The sequence below is a fragment of the Artemia sp. Qi Xiang Cuo genome, chromosome 16 (genome assembly GCF_049724085.1).
Source record: "Artemia sp. Qi Xiang Cuo chromosome 16, ASM4972408v1, whole genome shotgun sequence".
Classification (NCBI taxonomy): domain Eukaryota; kingdom Metazoa; phylum Arthropoda; class Branchiopoda; order Anostraca; family Artemiidae; genus Artemia; species Artemia sp. Qi Xiang Cuo.
Window position 1 is genome coordinate 46,383,058 of NC_142809.1, and position 26,673 is coordinate 46,409,730.

The 26,673-nt window shown below is 35.2% G+C and overlaps 1 protein-coding gene across 3 annotated transcripts in view; it reads right to left on the minus strand.

Moving 5' to 3' along the window:
* Positions 1 to 3,480: 3,480 nt before the first annotated feature.
* Positions 3,481 to 26,673, minus strand: part of Cul1 (cullin 1) — a 117,654-nt gene continuing 94,461 nt past the window's right edge. For all 3 annotated transcript variants that reach the window (XM_089102016.1, XM_089102015.1, XM_089102014.1), the window contains exons 12-14: positions 24,559 to 24,780; positions 17,456 to 17,675; positions 3,481 to 3,804 (exon numbers count right to left, since the gene is read on the minus strand). In XM_089102016.1, coding sequence (XP_088958142.1) covers positions 3,724 to 3,804; positions 17,456 to 17,675; positions 24,559 to 24,780 — 523 coding nt within the window. In that variant the 3' untranslated portion in view covers positions 3,481 to 3,723. The remainder of the gene's footprint in view (positions 3,805 to 17,455; positions 17,676 to 24,558; positions 24,781 to 26,673) is intronic.

Sequence of the window (26,673 nt, forward strand, 5' to 3'; positions counted from 1 at the left end):
ATTGAAATGGAAATTCTTCATTGACAGTTTTCTTTTTAAAACACTTTTTTATTTTTCTCGGTTACTATCGACGAGACTTGGTTCTATACTTGGTTGCGGCAGATGCCTCAACCATGATTCGTTGCCAAAAACTGTTTACCTTATGAGGTTCCAATGACCGAACTTTGAATGAGAGCACAACTACATTTTTAACTTGAACAAAACTTCAGCTTTAAGATCAGAACCAGGAAGTTTACCCTTTCCTTCTTTGCAAATGTATTTCTTCTTGTGACTTTTCTTGTTATTTTCCATAGAAAAACCCTTTCAAAACGCCACTGTCTCTTTGGGTCACCGATGAAACTATAGGACATAGCTTCTTTTTTTATTCTTGTAAATTTGTAGTAAATCAGACAAATTATAGTACTTTAGACTATTTTGTAACTTGTGTCTGCAAATCTTCTTTTTTTGGTCTTCAATTTTTCTTGAGACACAGAAGTTTCATCTATGAGACTACCGTTCAATTTTTCAGACTATTTAGATGCAGCTCTATTTGTTTGCTCTTTCAAATCTGTGTAACAAAAATAGCGAGATAAATGGTACGATACTTATAAATAAATATTATATAAATCCTCACGTGAGAATTCTATTAAATGAAGACAAAAATAAACTCATTTTGTGTGGAGACAAAATATAAAACTCGTTCTAAATAACAATTGCAAAAAATTCCTGAAAACCCTTGAAATATTCCAAGAGTTTATTAGCCCGGCACGTTCACTTCAAAGAGATAAAAGAGATTGTATGTTTTGAATAATGGCGCTTTGAACACAGTTCCATAAGTACAAAGAAATATGCCTACAGGACCGCCCCCCCCCCAAAAAAAAAATACAAATTTACCATTGTTGAAAATGATAAGTTTGAACAGGAATAAATTTTTGGCCAACCATGTGAACCATCAAATGTGACAAGACCAAGAGGACGACCAGATTTACAATCACTGATAATGAACAACATGGACCATCAAACGTGAAAAGGCCATTCCAAACAGCTAAGGTAAAGAGCATGAAAAAATGTGTGACGCAGTATGAACAAAAACGAAGAACAAAGAAATATGCGCTTAGACGACAAGCAACAGCGAGGATCACAACAAATAAAAAACGAACGTGAAGTACAAAGAAATATGTGATTAAAAGGTTTTCCCCCAGTAATTGATTTTGCTTAAATTATCTTGTTGCATAATTCAGTTTTTTGTTTGCAAATTCGTTGCGATTCTCACTCTTTATGCATCATTTTTGTTTATGATTTTAAGTGATACTCACAGTCACTTGTCTTTCAGCCTTAGGTTTTGCTGTTCATCATTCTCATTTGTTGTTCCACATGATGCTTGCTATCGCATGTCTTCTAGCTATAGATTTCGTTGTGTTTCATTTTCGTTCATTATTGACTCAGAAGTTTTCCCCATGCCTTTTACTTCAGCTGTTCGTATTCATTCACCATCTTGTAGAATTTTGAATCAAGTTGTAATTTTGATTTCTCTTCTAACTGCAGATTTCGTTCTGCAACATAAAGCGTCCTATGCAAAAGACACGGAACGCTTGTTCATGTCTTTTGCTTTAGCTGTATGGAGTCATTCGTCACCATGTATAGTTTCGTATGTATTTGCTTCTGATCGATTGATAATACTCTTTGTCACATGTCTTCTAACCACAAATATTTCTTGCGCTTCATTTCCGTTTGGGATTAGTTGTGATTCTAGCTGTTGCTTGTCTTCTAACTGCACATTGTGTTGTGAATCATTTTTGTTCGTGATTTATTTTGATGTTCGTTGTCGCAAATCTTCTAAGTGCATATTTTCATCGGTCTCTGGCACTCGGCTCACGGCAGGCTTGTATAGCCTATAAGTGATTCTCGCTTTCGCTGGTCTTCTAACCGGATATTAGTTTGACTTCTTTTCCAGCTTTTCTCTCGGCCCTTATTTTTGCTTTATTTGTCTTATTAAATAAATCAGTTTTTTTGCTAACAAATCATTGTGATATTGCTCTTTGAACGTCATTTTATTTACGACGCAATGTGATCCTTGCTGACACTTGTCTTTTAACCACAAGTTTCGTTGTCCATTATTTTCATTTGTAATTCGCTATGATGCTTGTTGTTACATGTCTTCTAGCCGCAGATTCCGTTGCGCTTCATTTTCGTTCAACATAAACTTACGACATTCTTTCCATGGATTTTGCTTTAGCTGTTTAGAATTATTCATCATCTTTCATAATTTCGAATGACATTGTTATTTTGAAGTCTTTTAACTGAAGGTTTCATTGGGCAACATTTTTATTTGCAATTCAATGTGTGCTTTGCTCTTACTTTTTCCATGTCTTTTACTTTAGCTGTTCGGAGCTATGCGTTACATTGCATAATTTTGAATGCGTCTGCTTTTTATTCGATTGTTCATGGTCGATTCCACGTTTCTTCTACCCGCAAAATATGCTGTGCGTCATTTTCCTTTGCGATTTGTTATGATTCTCGCTGTCGCTTGTCTTCTAACCATCGATATCGTTCTGAATAATTTTTGTTTGCGATTCATTTTGATGCCCTTTATCGAAAGTCTTTTAAGCGCAGATTTCGTTGTGCATTATTTTGTTTGGGATTCGTCACGCGGCAGCCTTGTATAAATGTGATTCTTGTTGTCACTAATGTGACTAAATGTGCTTTTCCCTAGTTATTATTTTTGCTTTTATTATTTTGTCAAATAGCTCGGTTTTTAGTTTGCAATTTATTGTGATTCTCTGTCATTAAGCATCGTTTTCGTTTACGACGCGATGTGATTTTCGCTATCGCTTGTCTTTTAACCACAGATTTCGCTGTCACTTGTCCCAGGCCATTGTTTTTGCTTTTCAGTCATTGGTCATCTTGTATAATTTTGTATGCGTCAAAGATACAAAAAACGATACGATTACCCTTGGAAAAAATGATGTGAGTTGCTGTTTAAATGATGTAAGTTGCTGCATGATATGAATTTGACGTCATTCACATAAAAAAATATTTTTCAGTTCTAAACGAATTTTCACTCGTAACCTATCTAGATTACTTTTCAGGCCAAACAATCTAAGTGTACCCACTTTCAAAAATATATGGAGCCGTTTTCGAGAAAAATACAAATTAAACATATATATATACACAATTACTGCTTTCTTAAAGATAACTTTATTCAATTATTGCTAGCTCTGATAGCTCGGTAACTAAAAGGATATTCACTAAAAAAAAACCTTAAAATTAGAGTTTACCCTGCCCTCCCCCTCCTAACACCTAATTTTCAACTGCCAAAGGGTAAGAGACAATCTCGATTATAAATCTCATGTACTAGATATCCGCCTGAACAATTTAAAGAAATAAATTAATTAGCGAGACTAATGATTTATCATAAAAATTTTACCAATACTGCACACTATCTTTTCTCAGAACCTCTGACTACAGCTGACAAGTGCATGCAGTTTTAATTTTCATAAAAGAAAATTTACAAGCAAACTTGAAAAACACGCTTTATTTTTGTTTTTTTTTTAGACATAAAATAGTTTCAAAAATATCTTAGTACCAAATACACAAATTCTTCCTGTTCACACTTGTTTTCTGATAATACTATATTTTCCTTGACAGTTCTTGTAACAACAGTGTAATGGACCAGGCAAGTAATAACAATACACCTCTGTCTCTTATACAAAGGCTTCTCAAGGATCGTCTGGAGAAGTAAATTCAGGCTAAATAGCTGTAAGTGTCCTTCTGATCGTCACTTCTTTCCAGGTATTCTTTTTCGATGAGCAAGTCAATACAATTCTGCAAAAGAAAGAGTGGTCAAAACGAAATAAGTAAAAGTAAAGAATACGACACTGAACTTTACAGTCCCTGCCAGCCGTGCTGATCTCCGTTTCATGGCTTTTCAGCCAGGAAGTGCATTGGGCGGCTGGGGGCTCCTGTGTTTTCGCTTCCTGTTTGCCTTCCCAGGTTTATTAAGGTACCTATTTAGAGTTGGGTCGGCTAAGGTCACACCACAGACCCCTGTTCCAAACTATATAGCCAGCAACACCAGGATTGAAACCATTGTCCTCACAGATAGAGAATTTCAAGTTTAGCATGCCAGCCCCTCGGCTAAAAAATGATTATAGGGAAAGGAAATGGTTGTAACAATACAAAAAGAATGAGGGTTAAATAATATCTATGATAATCCACACTAGAAAAAGAAAAAATGAGAGATACCTGCAAGGACTTGGCTCGGTGCCAATTGGTCCAATGGTTTATTGAGGAGCAGTACATTAAAATAAACGTAAGTTTTGGTTCAAAAAAATATACCAGGGCTAGTGAGACCATTATGGTTGGCCACTTATACATGCTAAGCAAATGAAAGTTGTACGAATAGATTCCTTTCCTGACTTAAATTTATTGCCCCTTAATTACTGACATTAATCTACCTTAACGTTTACGTTTGGATTCGGGCCCATTCATATTTTTCCGCTATGGTGGCGCTATTTGCAACTTTGATCATGTTCTATAGGTTTCACCCGGTACAGTTTATTGGTCAAAAGTAAGATATAGGGCGAACCCACGCCAACCAATGAAATTCATTCTCGTTTAACATCTAGACCTGACATTTCGCCAAAGTACGAAATTTTAGCGGAGATTTGACTACGATATAAGAGCCGACGACTTTTGGATAAGGTATATTTTGAAGTAAGATTGAAAAAAAGAAAGAAATGAAGGATAAGGAGTTTCTAGTGCCTGGTATTTTTTACTTGTTTAGCTGTAAATATGAAATGCTTATTTTAAAATCAAATTGCCAGTTTTTCCCCGTCGCGGATGCTTGCGCGATATAGTTGACTCGAGTAGGCTAGCCATCTCCGGGGTGATCAAAAAATTTCTTTCTAAAGAAAGAAAATTATTTCTTAGACCACACTGCCTTTTAATTTACAAAAATGAAAAAGATAAAAATGGGTTTAATTTAAATAAAGCTTGATCCCACTCAAGAATTACGCTGTGTAAAATTCAAGAACAAACCTAGAACCGGTTATTCTTGTGTCTGTTTTAAAAGAAAATTAGCTTATACTAAATTAAAAAAACGTGGCGGGTGACAGAATACATGAGAGTTATGTAATTTGGGCTATATATTTGCAAATTAGGGGGGGGGGGCTAAAGTATTTGGATAATATGAAATTAGAAAACAATTCTTATTTCATAATATGCAGAGTAATTGCAGGTAATATATTTTGCATGCAGACCCGCTATATTTTAACCCCACCCCCTAGTGTGTAAACATTTAGCCAAATTTGTTTCTAAAGAATTATATTTTAATCCCGTTTTTTTTTTTTTTTAGGAACTGCCTAACTTTACTTATTGAGTCGGGCTGCTATAACAGAAAAGTACTAAACTGTTTTTTATCTCTCGAGTTTTTAACCGGAGAAAACATTTTTCTGCAATTCGAAAATCGTTTCCTTTTGTAACATGAAATATTTTATTTACATACGTACCAGAACGAAAGTAATTGAAATTTGAAATGCTATTTTTAAGTCAATAGCCACTAGGTTGTTTTCCCCATCAGTTAAGCTAATACCATATTGTTGACTAGCTTTTTTGGGAGTGATAGGTTTTTTATTGCATAAAAAAGTATTTGTTCAAACATTCGTACCAGAACGCCAGAAACAGATCATTGCTTTTTAGAAATATCTAGATTTAGAAGTGCAGACCTCAAACAATGTGTCAAAGAGGGATTGACCGCATGTCGTTTCAGTGGGAGAATCTTTTTATTCATCTCAAATCATTTTCGAAAATGCAAAAATCACCTTTGTATCGTAAAAACTTGTTTACTTCATAAGAAGACAAGCATAGACGATATTGCGACATGTTATGCCTGGGACGCATCAAAGTCACGTTTGTCAACAAAAAAGCCGAATTTCATTAATGACCAATGCCGTATCCAAGCGGGGGGACTTACAGCGTTTGAATCTCTGCCCCCATTAAATTTTTGTCCTCCTCGCACAAAAGTAACAAAAATTTTATATAGTCATTTTTTTGTAACTCCTCCCCCCCCCCAAAAAAAAATACTCTCATCCCCCCCCCCTAACAACAATCCTGGATGCACCATTGTAAATCGTATGTGGTTTTTCTTTATTTTAGCGTCAAACTCGTATTTCAGAAGCAGAAACCTAATATCTAGATTTAGAAGTACTGATCCCAAACAATGTGGTAAAGAGGAATTGACCACACGTATTTCAGTGGCAGAATATTTTTTTTCAATCTGAAATTATTTTTGAAAAGGTAAAATCCACCTTTGTATCGTAAAAACTTGTTTACTTCCTAAGGAGACAAGCATAGACGATATTGCGACATTTTATGCCAGGGCTGCATCAAAGTCACGTTTGTTGACTAAAAAGCAAAGTTTTATTAATGATCGAGGCCGCATCCAAGTGGGGAGATTTGCCGGGTTTTTACCCCTCCTTCGGCCAATTTGTTTTGGCTTACTCGCAAAAATGCAACAACAATTTTTAAAAATTCAATTTGAAAGTTTTTTGTAACTCCCCTCCTCCAAAAATATTTCAGCCCCCCAAACAACAATCTTGAATGCGCCCTAGTTAATTATATATGATTTTGGTACTTGTATAAAATATAAAGAAAACTCGAGAACTAGTGCTGTGATTACCCGGTTTTTCACGCTGTCTATACCAGACAATAACCTTCGGCTTGTTGAGAAACCAAATAATAGCTGTTATTTTAGTTTAATATTCAGTTGGTATTTTGGTTAGGTTAGGTTTTGTTAGGTTTTGTTACTAAAGCATTGTATTTTCATCATATTTTGTTTTATTTCAAGCAGTCACCAAATTTCAATTCTCGGGTGTGTTTTATATAATAGACAAGTACCGTGGTTTTTTGTAATTTTAGCTTCTAACTCATATTTCAAAAGAAAAAACCTAAAATGATTCCTAAAGTTGAGAAGTTTCCACACAAGATTACCCCCTTTGGAGACACAAAGCGTAGACAGTAGTATTATTGTTAGACCCAAGATATCGAGCCTCTCTATGGGAGAGAGAGAAAAAGGGAGAGAGGGATTACAAAATTACCTTTAAAAAAGTTTCAAAAATTGATAATATAATGTGTAAAAGTGTGTCGTAAAGCTATGGGAATCGCATAAACTCAGCATTTTCAGAACTAAATACAAAAGCTAAATAAATTTAAATTTGAAGTCTGACTCGATTCCGATAGTATTATCAAATAACCTGATACTAGACTGAAGGATAGCATGTAGAGGATTTAAATAGGATTCAAACTTAAAGATTTTTTTCTAAAAAATCACTCCTTTTCTTTCATAAAGTTCACTGAAATCAGATATACAACTGGGGTATTGGGAGACGCGGCCTTACTGGTGCGCAAGGCCTTGTGCAGCCGGCACTACGCGGGGCCTGACGTTATGGTCGTAATATAGCGGGAGCAATATGGGAACTCAAGTCGTACATTCCACGGTTTTTTCTGTGAGTCCCCTCATGAAGTCACAAAATCACTCATGTGATTGTAATTCATAACATATTTGGCCCTGTTAGCGCGAGGCCCAGTGCGGTAACACCACTTGGCACCCCCAAAGGACGGCACTGGCTATCAAAGGAGTTGGACTCGAAAGTCCATTCTAGATACTTAAGACCAATAATAATCTAGTATGAAAAAAAAATTTGAGTTAAAAGATTGTCCAGCTGTGATGCTAGGTAACTTCATGTTGCTCCATACTTTCAGTTTAAAAACTTTTTTTTTAATTTAATTTCTGATTGTTTTTTTAAACAATGATGTAAAATCCAGCGGCCCCGTCCTTGCACTGTCCCTTCCCCCATGGAAAGATGCTCCCACATAACCCCCGATCCCCCCCACTACCAGCAAAAAAATCCCCCCTGAAAACGTATGTATATTTCCCAATAAACAACACTATATGTAAACAATGGGTAAAGTCCATAACTTTCAGCCCTCCCCCGGGGACTTTGGGGGATTAAGTTATCCTAAAAGACATAGGTACTATATTTTCGACCATGCGGAACAAAATGGCTGTCTCAAAATTTTGATTGGGTGACCATGGGAAAAAATGAGCGTCCGAGGGGGCCTAGTTGCCCTCCATTTCTTTTGGTCACTTGAAAAGGGCACTAGAACTTTTAATTTCCGCTTCAATGAGCCCTTCCACGATATTCTAGGACCACTGGGTCGATACGATCACCCACGGGGAAAAGAAAAAACAAACACGCATCCGTGGTCTTTCTTCTGGCAAAAAATACAAAATTCTACATTTTTGCAGATAGGAGCTTGAAACCTCTACAGTAGGGTTCTCTGATACGCTAAAATTGATGGTGTGATTTTCATTAGGGTTCTATGACCTTTAGGGGGTGTTTCGCCTTTTTTCAAAAATCAGGCAAATTTTCTTAGGCCCGTAACTATTGATGGGTAGGACTGAACTTGATGAAATTTATATATTTGAAATCAGCATTAAAATCTTATTTTTTTATGTATCTATTGGTATTCCGTTTTTTAGAGTTTCGGTTACTATTGAGCCGGGTCGCTCCTTACTTACAATTCGTTACCACGAACTGTTTGACAATATTAGTTTCAGCTCGGTGGGAAACTATCACCCCTGGGAAAAAAAAACAAAAAAATAAACACGCATCCATGATCTTTCTTCTGGCAAAAAATACGAAATTCTAGATTTTTGCAGATAAGATCTTGAAACCTGTTCGCTAGGGTTCTTGGATACGCTGAATCTGATGGTGAGATTTCCATTAAGGTTCTTTAACGTCCATGGGGTGTTTCTCCCTTTTTTCGAAAACGAGGCAAGTTTTATCAGGTCCTTAACTTATGATGTGTTGGACTAAACTTGATGAAACTTGTAAATTTGAAATCAGCATTGAAATTGTATTGTTTTGATGTACCTAGTGGTATGAAATTTTCTTGTTTCTTAGTTTCGGTTACTATTGAGCCGGGTCACTCCTTACTTACAGTTTGTTGCTACGAACTGTTTGACAATATTATCTTCAGTTCGGTGGAAAACGCCATTGTAGCTATATTTTAATTAAATTTTTAGTTGGTATTTTTGGTAATTTAGATTTTATTTTATTTAATGCGTTCTGGGCGGCCCCCTTCCATAATTTATTGTTTTAGTCTCCATAATTTTGGTACTAACCTATTATATTTACACCATATTTTGGTGCATTTCATTATGACTAGCTCATATTCACTTCTGGAGTATGGTGGCTATAAGAAACATGTACCGGAGTCACAGAGCAAACAGTAGTTTGATCTGATTTTGATTTAGCTTTTTTCGCTTATATTGAGTCTGGAGGGGTGCTGTAATAGATTTTCTCACCGAACTGCCAACCCCAGGAACGACTTTGTGATGGAGGAGTGGGGGGGGGGCTGCGGTCAATGTTATTGGTCAAATCTCATGGAAACATCTTAATAAAATAACAGTAGTACTAAAAAATGTATTTTTCCACCTAACATGGTAGCTTTTTTTTAGCAATCCACCCACCCTCAGATGGTTGCCGGTATAGTTCTAGGATATACAAAAAAAAAAAAAATGGAACAAGGTAATTATTACTTCATATTTGCAGTAATTTTCTATTAATCAGAGTTTCATGCTTCCTTCCATTGTTACCCACATAGGCTACATTGGAATGTAGTCAAATAATCTTTGGTCCTTACATGCTATAGTGACAACACCAAAGAATTGAAGTTTTGTTAATAATTTTTAAATATAAAAAAATATTAATTAAAATGAAATACTTTAGTAAAAAAAAAAAAAATAATGGAAAATAAAACCCAGAATTATGGGAAGCAGGACGGCCAGAACACATTATATTTAATACCTAGATTAGACGCCTCTATATATTAAATATTTAGTTAAAATATACCCCCAAAATTGTTTCTCTCGCTCAGGCTAAGCTGATTATCTCCGAGTGAAGACAGAGAACCGATTTCATTACAGATGAAGAACACAGTGTGGTCTCTATAACACCTAAGTACCTAATATACTAATATAGTAATTATATTGAAATTTTAGCGGAAATTGTTTCATCAGGTCAAGAATGTGATAATATTTTATTTATTTCACTTTTGTTGGTTTGACATTACGAACAAACTGTTGATGAGAAATAAGTGGAAAAAATATCAAACAAACAATATCTACAAAGTTAGTTTCTCAACTGGGACTATAGCCAGTCTAGGCATTAGATCCAATTTTAACAGTAGTTATTATTATACTTGAAAAAGCTTTAATGTCAAATTTATAAGTATATTTATTTTTTTTGAAATCTAAATTTAAAAAGATTGGCTGTGAGTAGTTATAATTTGAAAATGTATTAATTAATAATAATATATCGTTTCCACGCCGCATCTTCATTACTTTTCTTGTGTATTGGTAATAAATTCATATAGATAAATTAATGAAACGTATATAATTAAATTATAATTGGATTTGTTAAACAACTTTGAACAAAGTCCAAAGACATAATTTCCATTTTACTGTAACCAAATACATCGAATGGGACATCCAAGATTAGATACTTTTAGAATTGTCTTGAGTTTCGCTTTATTTTCTTCTTCCGTTTTTATTTCCCGTGATGAAACTGTTTAAATAACAGAGTACCATAAATTACGGAGAAGAATATTACAAAGTAGTCTAGTCAAGAACTTTGACTTGTCTATTTGTCAGACCGTAACTGTAAGACAAAACTGCATTTTGTTAAACCACCCATAACCACCTGCTCTAAAGGCATTACATTCACCCTTCATGACGGATCCGCCTTTATTTCTTTGAATGAGAAATAGCGAAGTAGAGCCCATCTAGCGGTAACAATTAATGCTTTTTCAAGCAAGTTTACATTATTTTATACAGAAAATTCAAATCAATTTAAAAAATCTGGCACGGCGAATAAATAGATCTGAAGCTAATGAACAATATGGTATAAAAATCTTGTCATTTCGGTTGAAATAGTAGCTTCAGCTTAGTCGCAAAATTCCATATTAAAAAAAAAAAATAGTTTTCTTAAAAAAAAAAACTGAACAAAATTTTAGAAAAGTAATTCTGTGAATTTATAAAGTTAAATCTCAGATATGGAATAATACCAGAATTTTTACATTTCTTTGAAACTTGAAGACGGTACGCGATCTATTAAAAATCGGCCAAAAACATGGTTGGTAAGCATAAACCTTAAATTCCCTTTCTTTTACTGGCTCAAATTTCGTACAGAAGAACCAATTAGATGGAGTCTAACTTTTGGTGAAATTTATTAGCTTAACCTTTCTCTCAGATCTTTTCAATGTGATGTTTTTTTTTTTTTTAAATGTTGGGTAATTTGTACCTCCAGAAATAAAAAATTAATTTAGGAAAATACATCGTAAAGGTACACAAATGAAATTAGAAATCCTAGTTTCCCACAAAACTACGGGAAATCACATTAATGTGCCCTTTTTCTACTTGGTATGAGATGCTGTGGTATGAGTGACTAGGAAATATTTGTTACTCATTTTTAATGTTGTCTTTTCCGATAATTATGCTTTGATTTACAGTTAGGTACACAAGGGCTTGTTTCAGCGATAGAGTCACTCAAGTCATCAGGCTAGAAACTAATTTACTAATTCAGGCAACCAAAATACCCATTATACCAACTTTTTGTCCAACGGAAGTCAGCACTCGTGTAACGTCATTGTTTTTTGTTTTGTTTTTTCCGGTGATGAAATTTGGGATTTTAGAACCTACAATACTAATGATACAGGTTGGTGCTTCCCAAGGAAAAATGCTAAATAAATGAAAGAAGCACCAATAAGAAGCACCTTATTTTAAAAATTACTCCAGCAAATTATTGATATCCAAGATCCACTATACGGATTTTGGCATGGGTATGTGTATAGTTGTTTGTTTCTTTCAATTTGCATTTTCTTTCCTATAGGGGCGATTTTACCCAGCAATTGCTCATGGAATTTTGAGATGGGTCTCATTTGAACAAAATTGCAAATTGTGGTGGCCTTTTTCAGAGCCGAAAGTGCTCAAAGAGGCACTAGGCCGCCTCCCGTCCCGCGTCACCCTGGAGGTAAATCGAAGTAAAAAATGGTGTTGGACAGAAATCTTAATCAGAAAGTTCAAAATATAAATAATATATCTCTAAGGGTGTCACAATCCGTGCAGCCCTCAGCACAAGGAACATTGAAGTCTTAAAAAATTGCACATTTCCTATAGAAGGATATATCTTCTAGAAGGATAAACGTTACAGTTCTAAAATCCAGGACACATGCAAGAAGTGAAGTTTGGTTAATGCTAATGAAATAAAACAAAATAGGATAAAAATATAATAGTTTATGAACAAATTTGGGCTACATATTTGCACATTTGGGGGGGGGGGGGAGGTGTAAAGCATAGCATATATTAAATACGTAACCTAATCTAACCTAATTCAACCTAGGTACCTTTAGTCCCCCTAAACCCCAAAAAACTAAAGCTTAAATATATAGTTCCCGGAGTGAGAAACCGTTTGTAATGCCTATCTTTACACAGCGTCTCGTATAAGTACCGGGTAGTGCATGTCGGTTTTCACAATACACTTATCACTTCTCGCATGTGTCCTAGATTTTAGCACAGTACCCGATAAACTATTCTGTATATGTGGGGGTACCCCACCACATCATTCCTGCTTTACACTATAATGTGATTTTTTATTTATTTCAAATCTCTGGAAATGAATGCTCTACAATGCTCTAAGATACCTGATACAATCTTTTTTTTTGTAACATAAAAAAAAAATACCGGGATGGCTAGTCGGCTACCCCCTCTCTGACACAAGAGCAATGCGCCAAAAAGTGCGAAAATAATTATAATGTGATCACACTACTTTGAGAAGAAAGGGCTTATTTTTTTCATTTGCGTTCCAAAAAAAGAAAAAAATGTAAAAGGTTTTGAAACTTAATTACTAAATAATACACTTGTGACAATCTGGCTATAAGTACTGCACAACAAAATACTTTCAATAAAGCCACCAGTCACAATTAAGCTCATAAAGGGAGGGGCTGTGAGGTGCAGCAAATTCCCTCATATACAGGTAATTTCAGTTGGTTTTCAGCTTTAATGTCACTCTACTTTGATTTGAGTAATGAAGTAAGGCATGGTCCCCAGCACTGAATAACCTGATTTTGAAAAATACTCCTATATTTGTATAAATACTCTACAATCCCCAGAATGATTTCCTGTGAACTACTTTGTAGAAAAATTACACAGTTTGTTCTATTTTAACAATCGGTCGCCATTTTGATATTTTAAATGTTGGGCAGTTGTGAAATTATCAGACAAGTATTTTCGTTTATCAGTGTGTAAATAAGCTAGCACCTAATTAATTTTGTGATGTTGTCTTGAAAACGACTCCTTTATTTTCTAGCCAGGAAAACAATCTAGATAGGTCACAACTTGAGGAATTCATTTAAACCCTTAGTTTCTGAAAAAAAAAAATTGTAATAAAGACCCAACATTCATATGCATTTAAAGAGCAACTTACTTCATTTTCCCCAAGGATGGTCGTATTACTGAATTATATAACAACGTAATTAAAGCAATTGCAGAGTAAAAGCTGGAAAATAAGTTTTCTTGGTATCTATAAAGCCATGCGAAATTATACAAGATGATGAATGAATCAAGACAGCTACAGCAAAAGGCATGGAAAAATATATGAAAAAATGATGAACGAAAATGAAGCACAAAGAGAGTCACATTGAATTGCAAAAGAAAATGTTACACAACAAAATCTATTCTGTTTAAGCGAGATTCCTCCCTGAAAAAAAGATCTGGATATGTCAGGACTATGGTATAATTCGTTACGAGCCTTAATTTTTGAAAAAAATATTTTCGTAAAAATGATATCACATTCATATGCATTTAAAGTGCAACTTAATTCATTTTTCCCAGGGGTAGTCGTATCATTTTTGATACCTATGACACATGTGAAGTTATAAGAGATGTAGAACAACTCCAAACAGCTAAAGCAAAAGGGACAGAACATGCAACAGCGAGAATCACATTAAATTGAAAACAAGATTGTTGTTCAAGGAAATATGCCGTTAGAAGAAAAATCAAATTACAATAGAATGAAGGACCATGTTATTCTAGCATCTGTAAGGAATAAAAATGGCAGGGATAAGATGTCTGAAGTAATGATGAAGGAAAACGAAGCCCAAAGAAAATATCATTGAATTGCAAACGAAAATGTAGCACAATGAAATCTACTCTCTTTAAGCCAGATTTTACCAGAATAAAAAAACGATCTAGATAGGTTACGACTTTGGTAAATTCGTCTAGAGCCTTAGTTATCGAAAAATATTTTTCAAATAAATGGTATCACATTCATACGCATTTAAAGACCAACTTACTTCATTTTTCCTCAGGGCTGGTCGTACGGTTTGTGGTATCTATGACGCATGCGAATTTACACAAGAACTGCCAAAGCAAAACGCATGGAACAAGCGGCAGTGAGAATCACATAGAATTTATTTATTTATTGAACACCCATCATTCACATCACATGATAAGACAGAGTAGGGAAAAAATAAAAAAGAAGGAAGAGAACAAACACATAACAAGAAATCAATTACTGCATAAACTCTTTTCATGGCACCGACACTTAACAATAAAAATAAACATGAATTAGAAACAAAATATTACGGCATTAAATATAATCATGACACGGACATACAAAAGTACTAAACACTATAGAATTAGAGCAAGATATCAATCATTCTGTAAAGAATTGAGTTTTCGGTTCTACTTGGCTATCAATTTAGAAGTTGCAAGATCAAGGTCAGCGAGTTTAAGTTTTCTGAGCAATTGAGAATTCTGATGCAAATATTTAGCAAAAAAAGCGAACCGAACGAAAATGGGCCGGACTTTCAGACAATCAGTTCTAGTAAACAGCTTCCTAAATGGAGCAATATACAAGATACGAGGGGGAAATGCGGCACTGAAAAGGCTAGCTAATAGCAGGCGGTTGAATCAAAAATTTTCTGCAACAATCGATGCATAAGCAGCAGACAAACGTCGTGTCAGATGGTCTAGGATTAGGGATCGGGTGTGGAATAGCGAGGAAATGATGGGATGTTGAATTAAAATCAAGTTGCTATCAAGCCATTGGCCAATTGGAGACAAAGCCAAGACAGGTAGTCTGAGTGAGAGACGGCAAAGCTGGCATAAGCCTTTTTCAAAAATGATAAAATGATGTAATTTCCACTTGCTGTGAGGCGATCAGCGGCTCTAATAGTGGTATCACCAAGCGCTATAAATGAAAGATCTAAAGCCGAACTGGCCAGCCATGACAAAAAAAAGAGAGAGAAATATCTCAAGATGAAGAAAACAGACAGGACTACGAAACGACAAACTAAAGCAACGCAGATATTTTGCCAGTATAAAACAAGGCGTCTTCGACGCTGAGAAACGAAGATAAAATCTAAAATAACTTAAAATGATATGAAATCTAAAAGCAAGAAAGAAAACAAACAAAATCTACCAACACAATTGTTGCTACTGTGATTGAGCACCAAAAGATGGTAAATAGCCGATATAGGACGATGACAATAGCACAGCCATTTATAAGGATAGAGGTGGGCTAGGGAGCATATTGAAATAAAAAGATTATTCTTGCTAATCTTTCAATAAATAAGGATAGAGCTAATTTAAATATTGACTCAATCCATAACATTCTTCTTAAGAGAGAACCAATAGCTAATGAGGGCAATAATAAGCATTTACAAAATCACCAGGGGACTTGATTAAATACAATACCTAGGAGAATTGCAGCAGTAAAAGCAAGCAAAAGGATTATTTCCTAACAAAATAATTAATTTCATATTCATTTTATTTTTATCCAGTCGCTCCAGCGTTTTCATTGAAGCAACTTTAGGTACGGGTGTACTATATGGGCCTTTAAAGGGAAACCAGTCACGGAAAACCCATTTTTGACGGGTTAATTCAAGAGACCGCTATAGAGTAATGCAATGCATAGCGTGGTTTTCATTGCGTTACGATATTTAAACTGTTGTTTTTTGGGGTTTAGGGGGGGGGAAGGTACATAGGTTACGTATTTAATATATGCTATGCTTTAATATACGTATCTTACAGGCATAGATCTTTCTGTGTATGGTGTTCACAGTACTATATATATATACATCGACTTCCCATCTTGGGGCAAGGGGACTTGATGTGTATCATATTGTAATATATATATATATATATATATATATATATATATATATATATATATATATATATATATATATATATATATATATATATATATATATATATATATATATATATATATATATATATATATATATATATATATATATATATATATATATATATATATATATATATATATATATATATATATATATATATATATATATATATATATATATATATATATATATATATACGGCTAGTCTAATACCAAGACGTTTGCAAGGTTTAAGGATATAAGGACAGCACCAGGAAACCATGCTACGCTCGGTCTCTGGCACTAAAACGCGGCAGGATTATACTTGTACATATGTAATTCTCACTTTCGCTTGTCTTCTAACCAAATATCTTGTTGTGCATCATTTTCATTTGTGGTTCGTTGTGATGCACGCTGTCAGATATCTTCAAAGTGTTCTTGGGATTGAGATTCGTTAAGTATCATCATCACCTCAGATTTTCTTTGCATGTCCTTTGCTTTAGCTGTTCGGATTGGTCTTATTTCCTTGGATGGTTCAGGTTGTTGACAAAAATTTCTTAAATTAGATTTTATATATTGAAACTGTATTCAAAAATGATTATCCTGAAATTTTTTCCCACTGAATTTTGGGCATTTGATTGTTCAGATAGTTGTTCTTCCAGCGACGCATCATTTCCAGCAATGGTTAATTTTCGTTTTTGGGTCGTCCTCTAGACACATTTCAAATTTACACATTTAGCACATTAAGTAATTCAAAAGTGATTACAAAGATAATAATTTTTCTTTGTATTTCTTTTTGTTTTAGTGGGTTGATACCCACTCTATAAGTTTAGTTGAGAAGGATCCACTGAAAATAATTCTTTTGCATTTTCCTCTAAAATATGCAAAGTAGCCATTGTTATAACTCCAAGACCCTGTAAAGAATGAGCTCATCTCTTCAAATGAACCCTTTCCGATCTCATAGGACCATAGGTTCAAAAAGATCACTCTGGGGAAAAAATTCCCAATGTTGTAACCTATTTATATGTTTCTTTTTGGGCCAAAAAATTTTAGTGCGCCTATTTTCAAAAAAAAAAAAAATACTTAGCCAGTTTTGAGGAAAATAACATATATAGACATACACACATATAAAACCAATTATTTCTCATTTAAAGATAGAAGATATGTAAGGATGCAAGACGCTTAATGATATACTGAAAGAAAAATAATAGCAATTTTACCTTAACCTGCTTGACGTTAGGCTTGAACCGGGCAGCTAATTGGTTAAAAACCTCTGCTAATAGCTGCTGGTGCTTCAACTGTTTCCTCATTTTCATTATTCGGACAATAGCGGCCTGAATCATATTCTTCCTATCATCTTCTACAGTCTTTCTCGTTGATTCTTGGTCAACTTTGGCTTCTGATTTCAGCTGCATACTAATGTTGACCCGTAAACGCTTGCTGAGAAAAAAAAATTACTTACAGAGCTAGGAATTAGGGATTGAGGAGTCTCTAGGGGAGAGGTAGCCCACTTTTCAGAGTTTCAACATTTCACTTGGGTTCTTCTTTAGGGCTTACAGTTTATGTGAGAAATCTGCATCAGCTACAAATTTTTTATTTGTAGCTGATTCAGGAAAGGTAGCTATCAATTTGATTAATTTCAGTAGTAAAAAAATATTTGAAGGAAATTATGGGACTTCTTTTTAAGAGTGTGGAGCCAGGCAAACAAAAAACCAAAGTTTTTAGTATTTGTATAAAACGAATTTGGATGGGGAAGATAGGGACAGAGATAGAGTTAAGGGGAAGGAATAGGAAACTGCAACAATAGAAAGGTAGATGAATTAAAAATTCGAAAGAAAAAATATTCCATTCTGCCATTAAAAAAATATCAAAAGAACACATTAAGTTGGTAATAAGAGGAATGGAATTCCAGGGTAAAATAGCATACTTTGTGACCGATTTTGAAGTCCGGGTAACTGACCCAAAAGTGACATGACAACGATGTAATGAAAACTGCAAAATATGCCTAATAGTACAAGACGAAAAAGTGAAATACCATTGAATTTAAACCAAAGTACACTTAGTTTTCTGTAATACGGTTCTATAATAATGCAAACTTATACTTATAAAGAAATTATTAGCATTTATTGTTTTATTCCTCCAGCTTTTTCTCATTCTAGGTTTTTTCTTCGAATTTTTCAAAATTTCTAGACTCAAACCAACTCAAATAGCAATAAAAAAACTACTGCGCCCTGAATAATTCTCATTCATGATTACCAACAGTAAAAAATAAGTATTTATTTATCGAAAACCCAGAATTAGACTTTGAAACCAAGCACGTGTGGGAGTCCTTGTAAGAAGGGGGAAAACACTGGCTTTAAATATACTTAGACAGCGAAGAAGTATAACCAAGGTAATCATAATTAGATAGGTGCTAAGTGCATTGGCTTATTATTGCAAAGGCTTGGGATTAGCTACAATATCGATGGCAAACCTGACTTTGTCTTTAAAATAGCAGAAACATCATTAAAAAGTTATTAAAACTGAAGCAAAATTAGAGGTTAGCTGGGCATAATTGGCACACCAGCGTATAAGGAGGGGATCAGCGCTTTTCCAGTTCTAGGTTAATTTTCCTCTAACAATACCCGCTCCCCCCCCCCCCAAAAAAAAATCCCCCACACAAACTTACCCCTCCTAGGAAAATCCCTTTCCAAAGACCCCTTGTATATTCCCCCGGCATGTAAAACTGAGTAGCAAAAAGTACATTAAGACAAATGAAAAGAATACAGAAAAGAATGGATTCTGGAAAATTCTACCTACCTATATTCCAAAATACAGGTAGAATATTCATTAATATTTTATTATTATTTTTTAATAGTATTTTGTGGCTGAGTTAACCCGTAAGCTGAGCAATAGACGTCTGCTTTTAACCCATAGAGGTACACACAAGATAAATTTCTCAAAATAAAAGAGTACACACCGGATAATGTTTTAACGGAAGTTATAAACATATTTTACTAAGGAGACAATGCGAGAATATGAAACATGGCAAAAGCGTTGTACACATGGGAAAGGATATGCCTGCTATAGCAGGCTTTGCAACGGGTTAGCATGCCAAATGCTTTCCTAAGTTTCTCACTTGGATGTGTGATGAGGAACACCCTCGTCGAATTCACACCATCTCCTATGGGAAGACCAAGGTACTTAATGTAAGAATATAATAGTATATTCTGATTTCCAAGTTGCATGTAGTCGCATTGCCTATAGGTTTACCCAAAGCAAAAACTTTCATCTTCAACACAATGAACTTCAGACCAGTTTCAACATATTACTAAGCATATAACAATTCTCAACAGACGATACGGTTCTATTTCAGTTTGAAACATCATCGGTGTAGAAAGGTCTAATCCTTAAAAATTAAATCAATTTTAATCTTTTTTTGTGGTTCAATCACACTATTATTACACAAGAAGGGCAATTCGAATGAGCAATCTTCCGACATTGGGTTCAATACAACAACAAAAACGCGTTCATGGCTATCCCAGGAAAAAAAAAAATATGAAATAGGGTATTTCGTAGATAAGTGCTTGAAATTTCTGCTCCTGAATTCCTAGGCATACTGAGTTTGGCGGTGCAATTTTCAACAAGATCATCCGTTTTTGGGGGTGCTTTTCTAGACTATGTACATTTTATTTTGACAAGCCCTTCTGCCACTTTGACAAATACTAAGTAAAAAATTATGTATATTTATGGCTTTTCAAGTAGCCTAAAAATAGATCCACAATTCCAAGCCTGAAATACTTGAGGAGCAACTACCGCCGTATTTAATTATAGCTGAAAGAGATCAGATTTTCATGTCTGAATTTTTGCTCTGGAATGCTAGCTGAAAGCCTCGTAGACTTTTTCGTATTTGCAGATGTAAACCACTGCGAATGAAAAAACTACAAGCAGAGCTGTTCAAAGGGGGGGGGGGTGTGCAAGCTGCCCCGAGCACCATGACTGGAAGCGCTGCGGCTTGGGGGACGCTGCAGCTGGTTTTTTCTATTAAGTTTGAGTCGAGAGGGAGCGCCATAATTAATCTCCCCCCGGGCGCCAGTAACCCTAGGAACGGCCCTAACTACAAGAGAGTAGGAAAAGAATGAGCAAAAAGCCTGAAAGCTTTCACGTTTGGATAAAACCCTTTTGAATTCTAATTTTGGCTATACACCACCTTGGGTCTTATTGATACAGAAACAGGTTCCTGAGAAACGCACTTACCCCGGAACATATTTTCCTGGACCTTATTCTTCAATATGCAACACTGCTACAGAGACTGTAACAATCTTGTAAGTAGTATCTTGTAACCGTAACAATCTGTATCACTATATTAGTTAAATTAAAATCCATTTTTCCAAGGGAAATTATGGCACTTAATTTCCAAGACCTGAAATTGAGCCTTAAATCTACCGCAAACGAATAAAAGGGAACAAATAGAACAGTTACATGGCCCCTTTCCACCCTTAATCACACCATGTTCTGTGATTTTTTTTTATTATTAGAGCCCCAGCACGAGATGGGAACCAATTTTTCTTACGCTTAAAGTACCAAAGACATCAAAATAAACATTTTGCCCTTAGTACCCATCTTAACTGATAGTGCAGTGAAAACATGGTTACACCGTTTCCTTTAAATACAGTTTAAAATATGGTTTACGTTAAAAATACAGTTTCCTTTAAATTACGTAAAAATACGGAATAAAATCCAATAAAAATGATTATTATACTGCTCCCTAGAGAAAAAATAGCTAATTAGCATACCATCAGCATCGCTACCCCATGGCGAAGTGGGTCAAATTTGCTCTTCAAGCACGGAGGATAAGGCAAATGATTAAAAAGTTTATTTCGTGATAAGACATAGAAGGGTGTCTTCTATGAGGTAATTAAGGTCATAGAAAACGTAAATCAAGGCAAAAAGCGTCCATCGCCGTATTACAGAGATATTTTTAAAATTTCCCTCTTAGAGTTTGAGGCGAGAGGAGTTAAGTTCAAAAACCCAAGCAATGTACTATTTCAGTGAGTAGAGAGTCCTTTCTAGGGTTTTCTTGATCGTGGTTAACAAAAAATAAAAATTACAAGACACCCACAATTGCAATATTACAGTACATAAATTACACACTTCTTACGTAGAATCAGCTGACTTTTTCTGAAACTGAAAGTCTTAAGAAAAGTCTTGTTTAAGATGGAATAATGATTTAATTATTATTCCTGTTTAATTAAATTGTTATTTAATTATTATTATTATAATGGAATATTATAATTTAATTATAATTAAAATAATTTAACCGAATAGCCTGCTCAAAAGAACAAATTCTAAGGCTTCAAGATATATAAACAGTATAGCTACATTATTTCTACTTTGTCAAACACAAAAAGGGAAGACTTTAAAGAGTTATTGGTATTAAACAAGGCCGTATCCAGGAAATCATTTCGGGGGGGGGGTTCTCTTCGGGTCGGAACTAATCCATGTCTAACGGTAAAAGAAGACCATAGATAGGAACATAAAATACTGTATATTGAAGAAACATAATAATTACAAAATGAATTCACAGAAGAAAATCAATTGGATGTGGTTTTTTTAGTTGCGAACATGTCAATAACTGTATCAGTGTTAATAGCAACATCCCTGTGCACTGACAGTAACGCTAGACCTGTCAAACGTTCTTCACCGGTTGCATTTCGTAGCCATGTCTTAAGCCGTCGCAAGGTAGAGAAGGTCTTTCCGGTGTAGCAGTTAAAACAGGCAAAATAGCTACAATTGTAAGAAGGCGGCTGATATTTGGAAAGAAATCAGGATTGCACGCATCAAGGGGAGCCAAAGCCGAGACTGGTCTTTCTTTGTTGTTAACGTTCTACCACTTCGTTTTCCACAATTTCAGTTCGTCGCTTAGGGTATCTGGCTCTGGTAAAAGGTCGGAGTAAATATCAGTATTCTCACTGATTTCTAAGTCAGACAAGTTTCTTTGGTCTAGGATCGTAGGTATGAAGCAGCTTAAAGTTGTCAAAATTGTATGATGCACCATAAATCTCTCCTTGAGTTATGACATGAAGTAGTCCATGAATGGAATGTATATGGAAGCTCTGGACGGCTCTTTCTGTAAACCGATTTCATAGTGGCCGTTTCAAGACCACCAACTTTTGGAAACGTCAATTTTATCTTCAGTTCTCTGGCATAATCTTCAATTTATGAAACAACAATTCAAATAAGGAATCTGCGTTTTCGTATAGGCCCACAATTGTGTGCACCACAGTTTCAACGTGGTCGCATGCAAGCGCCAAGTCACAGTCAACAGCTTGAAGAACTTTACACAGCGGCAACGTAAGACCAAACTTCTTTTACTATGAATAAACTGGTCAGAAACTGTCCTTACTCCATTGAGCTTGCTAACTGATGGGCCTTTGCGGAAGTCTCAGCATTCGCGTTTCCTTCTTGAAGCTCTTCCAGTGCTTCTAAAATTGGCTTATACAGGTCCACAGGGCGGTTAACGGCATCGTGCCTCTCCACCCACCGTGTTTCACAAAGGGCAATGAGAGTAATTTTCTAGATTCTGGCATGCATTGTCGAATTCTGTCTTTGAGTTCCTGGGTACGGGAGGGGGATGACCCAAAAAAGTTGCAGATCAGAGATATTGTCCCAAAACCCGTTTTCATGACTGGAATGGAGCAAGTGGAAGCGATCGCCAGGCTGAGTGTATATGCTCCACAGTGGACATAAATTGCTCTTGGATACTGCTCAGGCGCCCACTCATAGCAGCTGCTCCGTCATATCCCTGTCCTACAAGCTTGCTCAAATCCAAACCCTTTTCTTTTCAATATTGTGGTGGCCAGACCTTGTCCGGTTAAATCTGATACGGGAACAAACCCAAGAAAATCATCGCGCATAAATCTGTTTGGACCATACCGAACCCCAATGGACAGCTGCTCTGTGTCTCTTATGTCAGATTTTTCATCCGCTAAAACCGAATAGCACACACTTTCGTTTACCCTTTTAGCAATATCAGCTTGAATAATCTTTCCACAAACACCAATAAGCTCATTTTGCACAACTGGGGACAGGTACATCCCGTTTCCCGCACTATTTTCAATATGCTTTTTCAGCTCGTTATTACCACATCGCATTCTCATTCTCAAAAGAGCACGGAAATTTCCATCGTTTCAAGCTGGTTCTTTTTCTTCAGGACGCAGAGGACCGTGATAATTCTTACCACGAAGGGCTAGCTGATGTCGACCACAAAAAACAATAGTTTCTATAACCAGTTTGAGTCTCATGTGATTTTCTTTTGCTTGAGCTTTTCGAGCATCATCTAACTTGAAGAGAGTATTGTCTTGCTTGCCTTTCTATAAGGCTACAAAGCCCTCAACAAGTACAGCACTTTCTATATGGAAATTCAATTTACTGTGACAAGCGAAAACTTCAATCGCGTCTTTCCACGCTGTAAATGGTTTTAGGACCAGTGCTCCAAGCCTTTGATGATTTCCTTTACCGGAGGATTCAGCTGCAAAGATTACACAGTATTTGCAGAAAGCACCCTTAAATTTATCCGAGTACACAAGCCACGGAAAACGAGCCAACCAGCTTCGCTGACACTTTAAATTAAGTTTGCCTGATTCTGGAAACGAGTAGCTGTCGTCTGGCAGCGACGGAGATTCAAGTAACTGCAACTTCGCAGTAACGTCTAAATCCCAGACCCTGTTGACAGCTTGTCCAATGTCGTTTTATGGGATCTAAAGATGGTTGCTGCCTTGGGAAGCCTCCTGCGTTGACGAGTCGTCGTCCCTGGAGAAAACCTTCGAGGTTAGAACTGGTATAAGGCGTTTCCAAAGCTACACCTAACAGTCCTACGACAACGATCCCCGGTTCAGTAACAGTTTTTCAAGATAAAACGCTCAGGCACTCAGTACAACTAACTTGACATCTCTGAAACCAATATTTTTATCACGGGTAATAAAGCAACTTCTTTATACCAGACAATTAGGTTTGGCTTGGTTGGAAAATAAATTGTAGCAATATTTTATTTAAGTATTTATTTGGTATAAAAAAAAGGTAACAAAAGGTAACAAGATATATATATATATATATATATACATATATATATAGACATAAAACTAAAAAAGAACACATTGTAAGAGACTTTGAAGAGACTTAAAAAGGGAATTGTTAAAATGAAATTTTAAGACAGATTTTAAGATATTAAACTATGACGGGTATTTTGATATAAGATTGACGAAGAAAACAAAGTATTCAAAACAGACGCTAAAAAAAAAGAAATTAAAGAGAGAGATAGAGAGAGGGATTCTCAAAACCTTACTTTTTGTAACCACTATTTAAGGCCAGCTTTGACGGGGGACTGATACATTCTTCACTATCATCACAAAGTAGGAACTTAGACTTGACAAGTACTTGAAGGACCTGGACCAAGGTATCTGGACTGATCCCAGTTCTTTCTGATATCTCTTGACAGGTCAGTGAATCGGCTTCGTTGTACTGAAGTAGAACAGCCATTTGAGCTGTAGATGCTTGAAGGGTATACCTTAAATAAGATTAAAAAAATATACGCTTAATAAAGATTTTAAAATTAAAAAAAAAAAAATCTTCAGTTACCAGTACCCTAAAAATGTTGGTTCTAAAACAACACGATTTCTAAAATGTAGAGGCAAGTCTGTTTTGACTTTAACGGTCATATTATTATCCCGAGGCTTTTGATGAATAAAACTTTATCCTTAGGGAAAATTGTTCCATGATATTCATATTAACGGACAATTTAGATAGCTAAGAAACAAACTTGCCTCTAGTATCAGAATTTCATCCTGAATCCAAATATGAAATTCGTGTCCGTCGCAAACTCTTTCCAGAAACACTTTTAACTTTCTTGTTTTTTTTTTTTTTTTTTTTTTTTACAGAAAAGCAATTTTTTCGAGCGGCCATTTTATGTGTCATTAAATAGAAAAATACAAAATTTTGTAGAGCAGTTATCGAAATATTTAACAACGATAAAACTAACAGAAGAGAGTGCATTTAGTATTTTTCTATTTAATGACATATCAAATGGCTGATCGATAAAATGGCGAAACAAAATAAAACATGGGAAACAAAAATTGAAAATTAAAAGTATTTCTGAAAAGAATTTGCGACGGTAACAAACGTCATATTTGGCTTAAGGATGCAATTCTGATTGCAAAGGTAATTTTGTTTTCTTAGCTATCTGAATTATCCGTTAATATAAATATTTACCCAATGATCTGAGGTTGGATAGACATTGAATGTCTACCTTTTAGACAATGCTCTAAAAGCTGCTCTAACATTGCTCTAAAGGCTGCTCTAAAAATGCTCTAAAAACAGAACATTTAAATGTCCCAGACATGCATGCTAGTTTTAGCCAACCTCTGCTGAATTTGAAAATCACTGTGTTGATGACATAAAATTCCTTGACTGGCTGGGTAAATTTGGAGACCTTTCGATTACTGAGCTATGAATTGTGCAAACATATTATTTCATGTATTCAATTTTATTCAATTCTTTATACTCTTTCCAAATATAATAATCGCTTTACTCTGAAAAGCGTATAACTTTGCTAAGTTATATAGCCTACAGGCACTGATTTTTCACGATTCAATCGGATAAACAATTTATAAATCATCTAATTCTGCCATGTTTATTTTACGCCCTTGAAATTTATCTACACCTTCTTCTGTGGGCTTTGATAATTTCTTGGCAATGTTTAGCACTCAAAAAAAGCAAACACAGCCTTTAATATGAAGAGAAGGGCAAACAGCATAAAGCCCAGCAGAACAAAATTAGAAAATCTTTTATTCAATTGGATCATAATGAATCAATTCCTGTGGATTGTATAACTTTAACAAGAAGAACTTAAAATCAACTAGTTAGTATTTAACCAATACTTTAAATCTATTGGAGGGGAACTGCGCCCCCCTCGAACCCCACTATTTGCGCCAAAATATGATCTTTTTTTTTCACAATGCTTCAACAATAAATGCTTTGATAGAAGAGCAACGTAATAAGAATTTTATTGAATCTCATTTGCTTTGATCAATAAAACTTTTATTTTAAGATTTGAAAAGGCATTTGGGAGACAAAATGCCTTCATTTATTAACCGGCTATATTTTTCAACCAAATATTCTTGAACTTGATTACAAGTCAAAAATTAGCGTAAAGAAGGTTGAGGGATAAAGAGATAGATAGATGGATTTATTTTCCATAATACAATACAATTATAACACTAAAATCTACAAATCCCCACAAAAGCTCTATGGTCTGTAGGAGGGATAGCGTTCCTCATTCAAAGGATAATTCCTGTTCGTTTTGTGCTTTAATGTCACTCCTTAAAAAGGCAGATCTAGATGGAAATATTGGGAGGGAGGGTTAATGTGACAAGGGCGCCAATAGTTGACTAAATTAATAAGT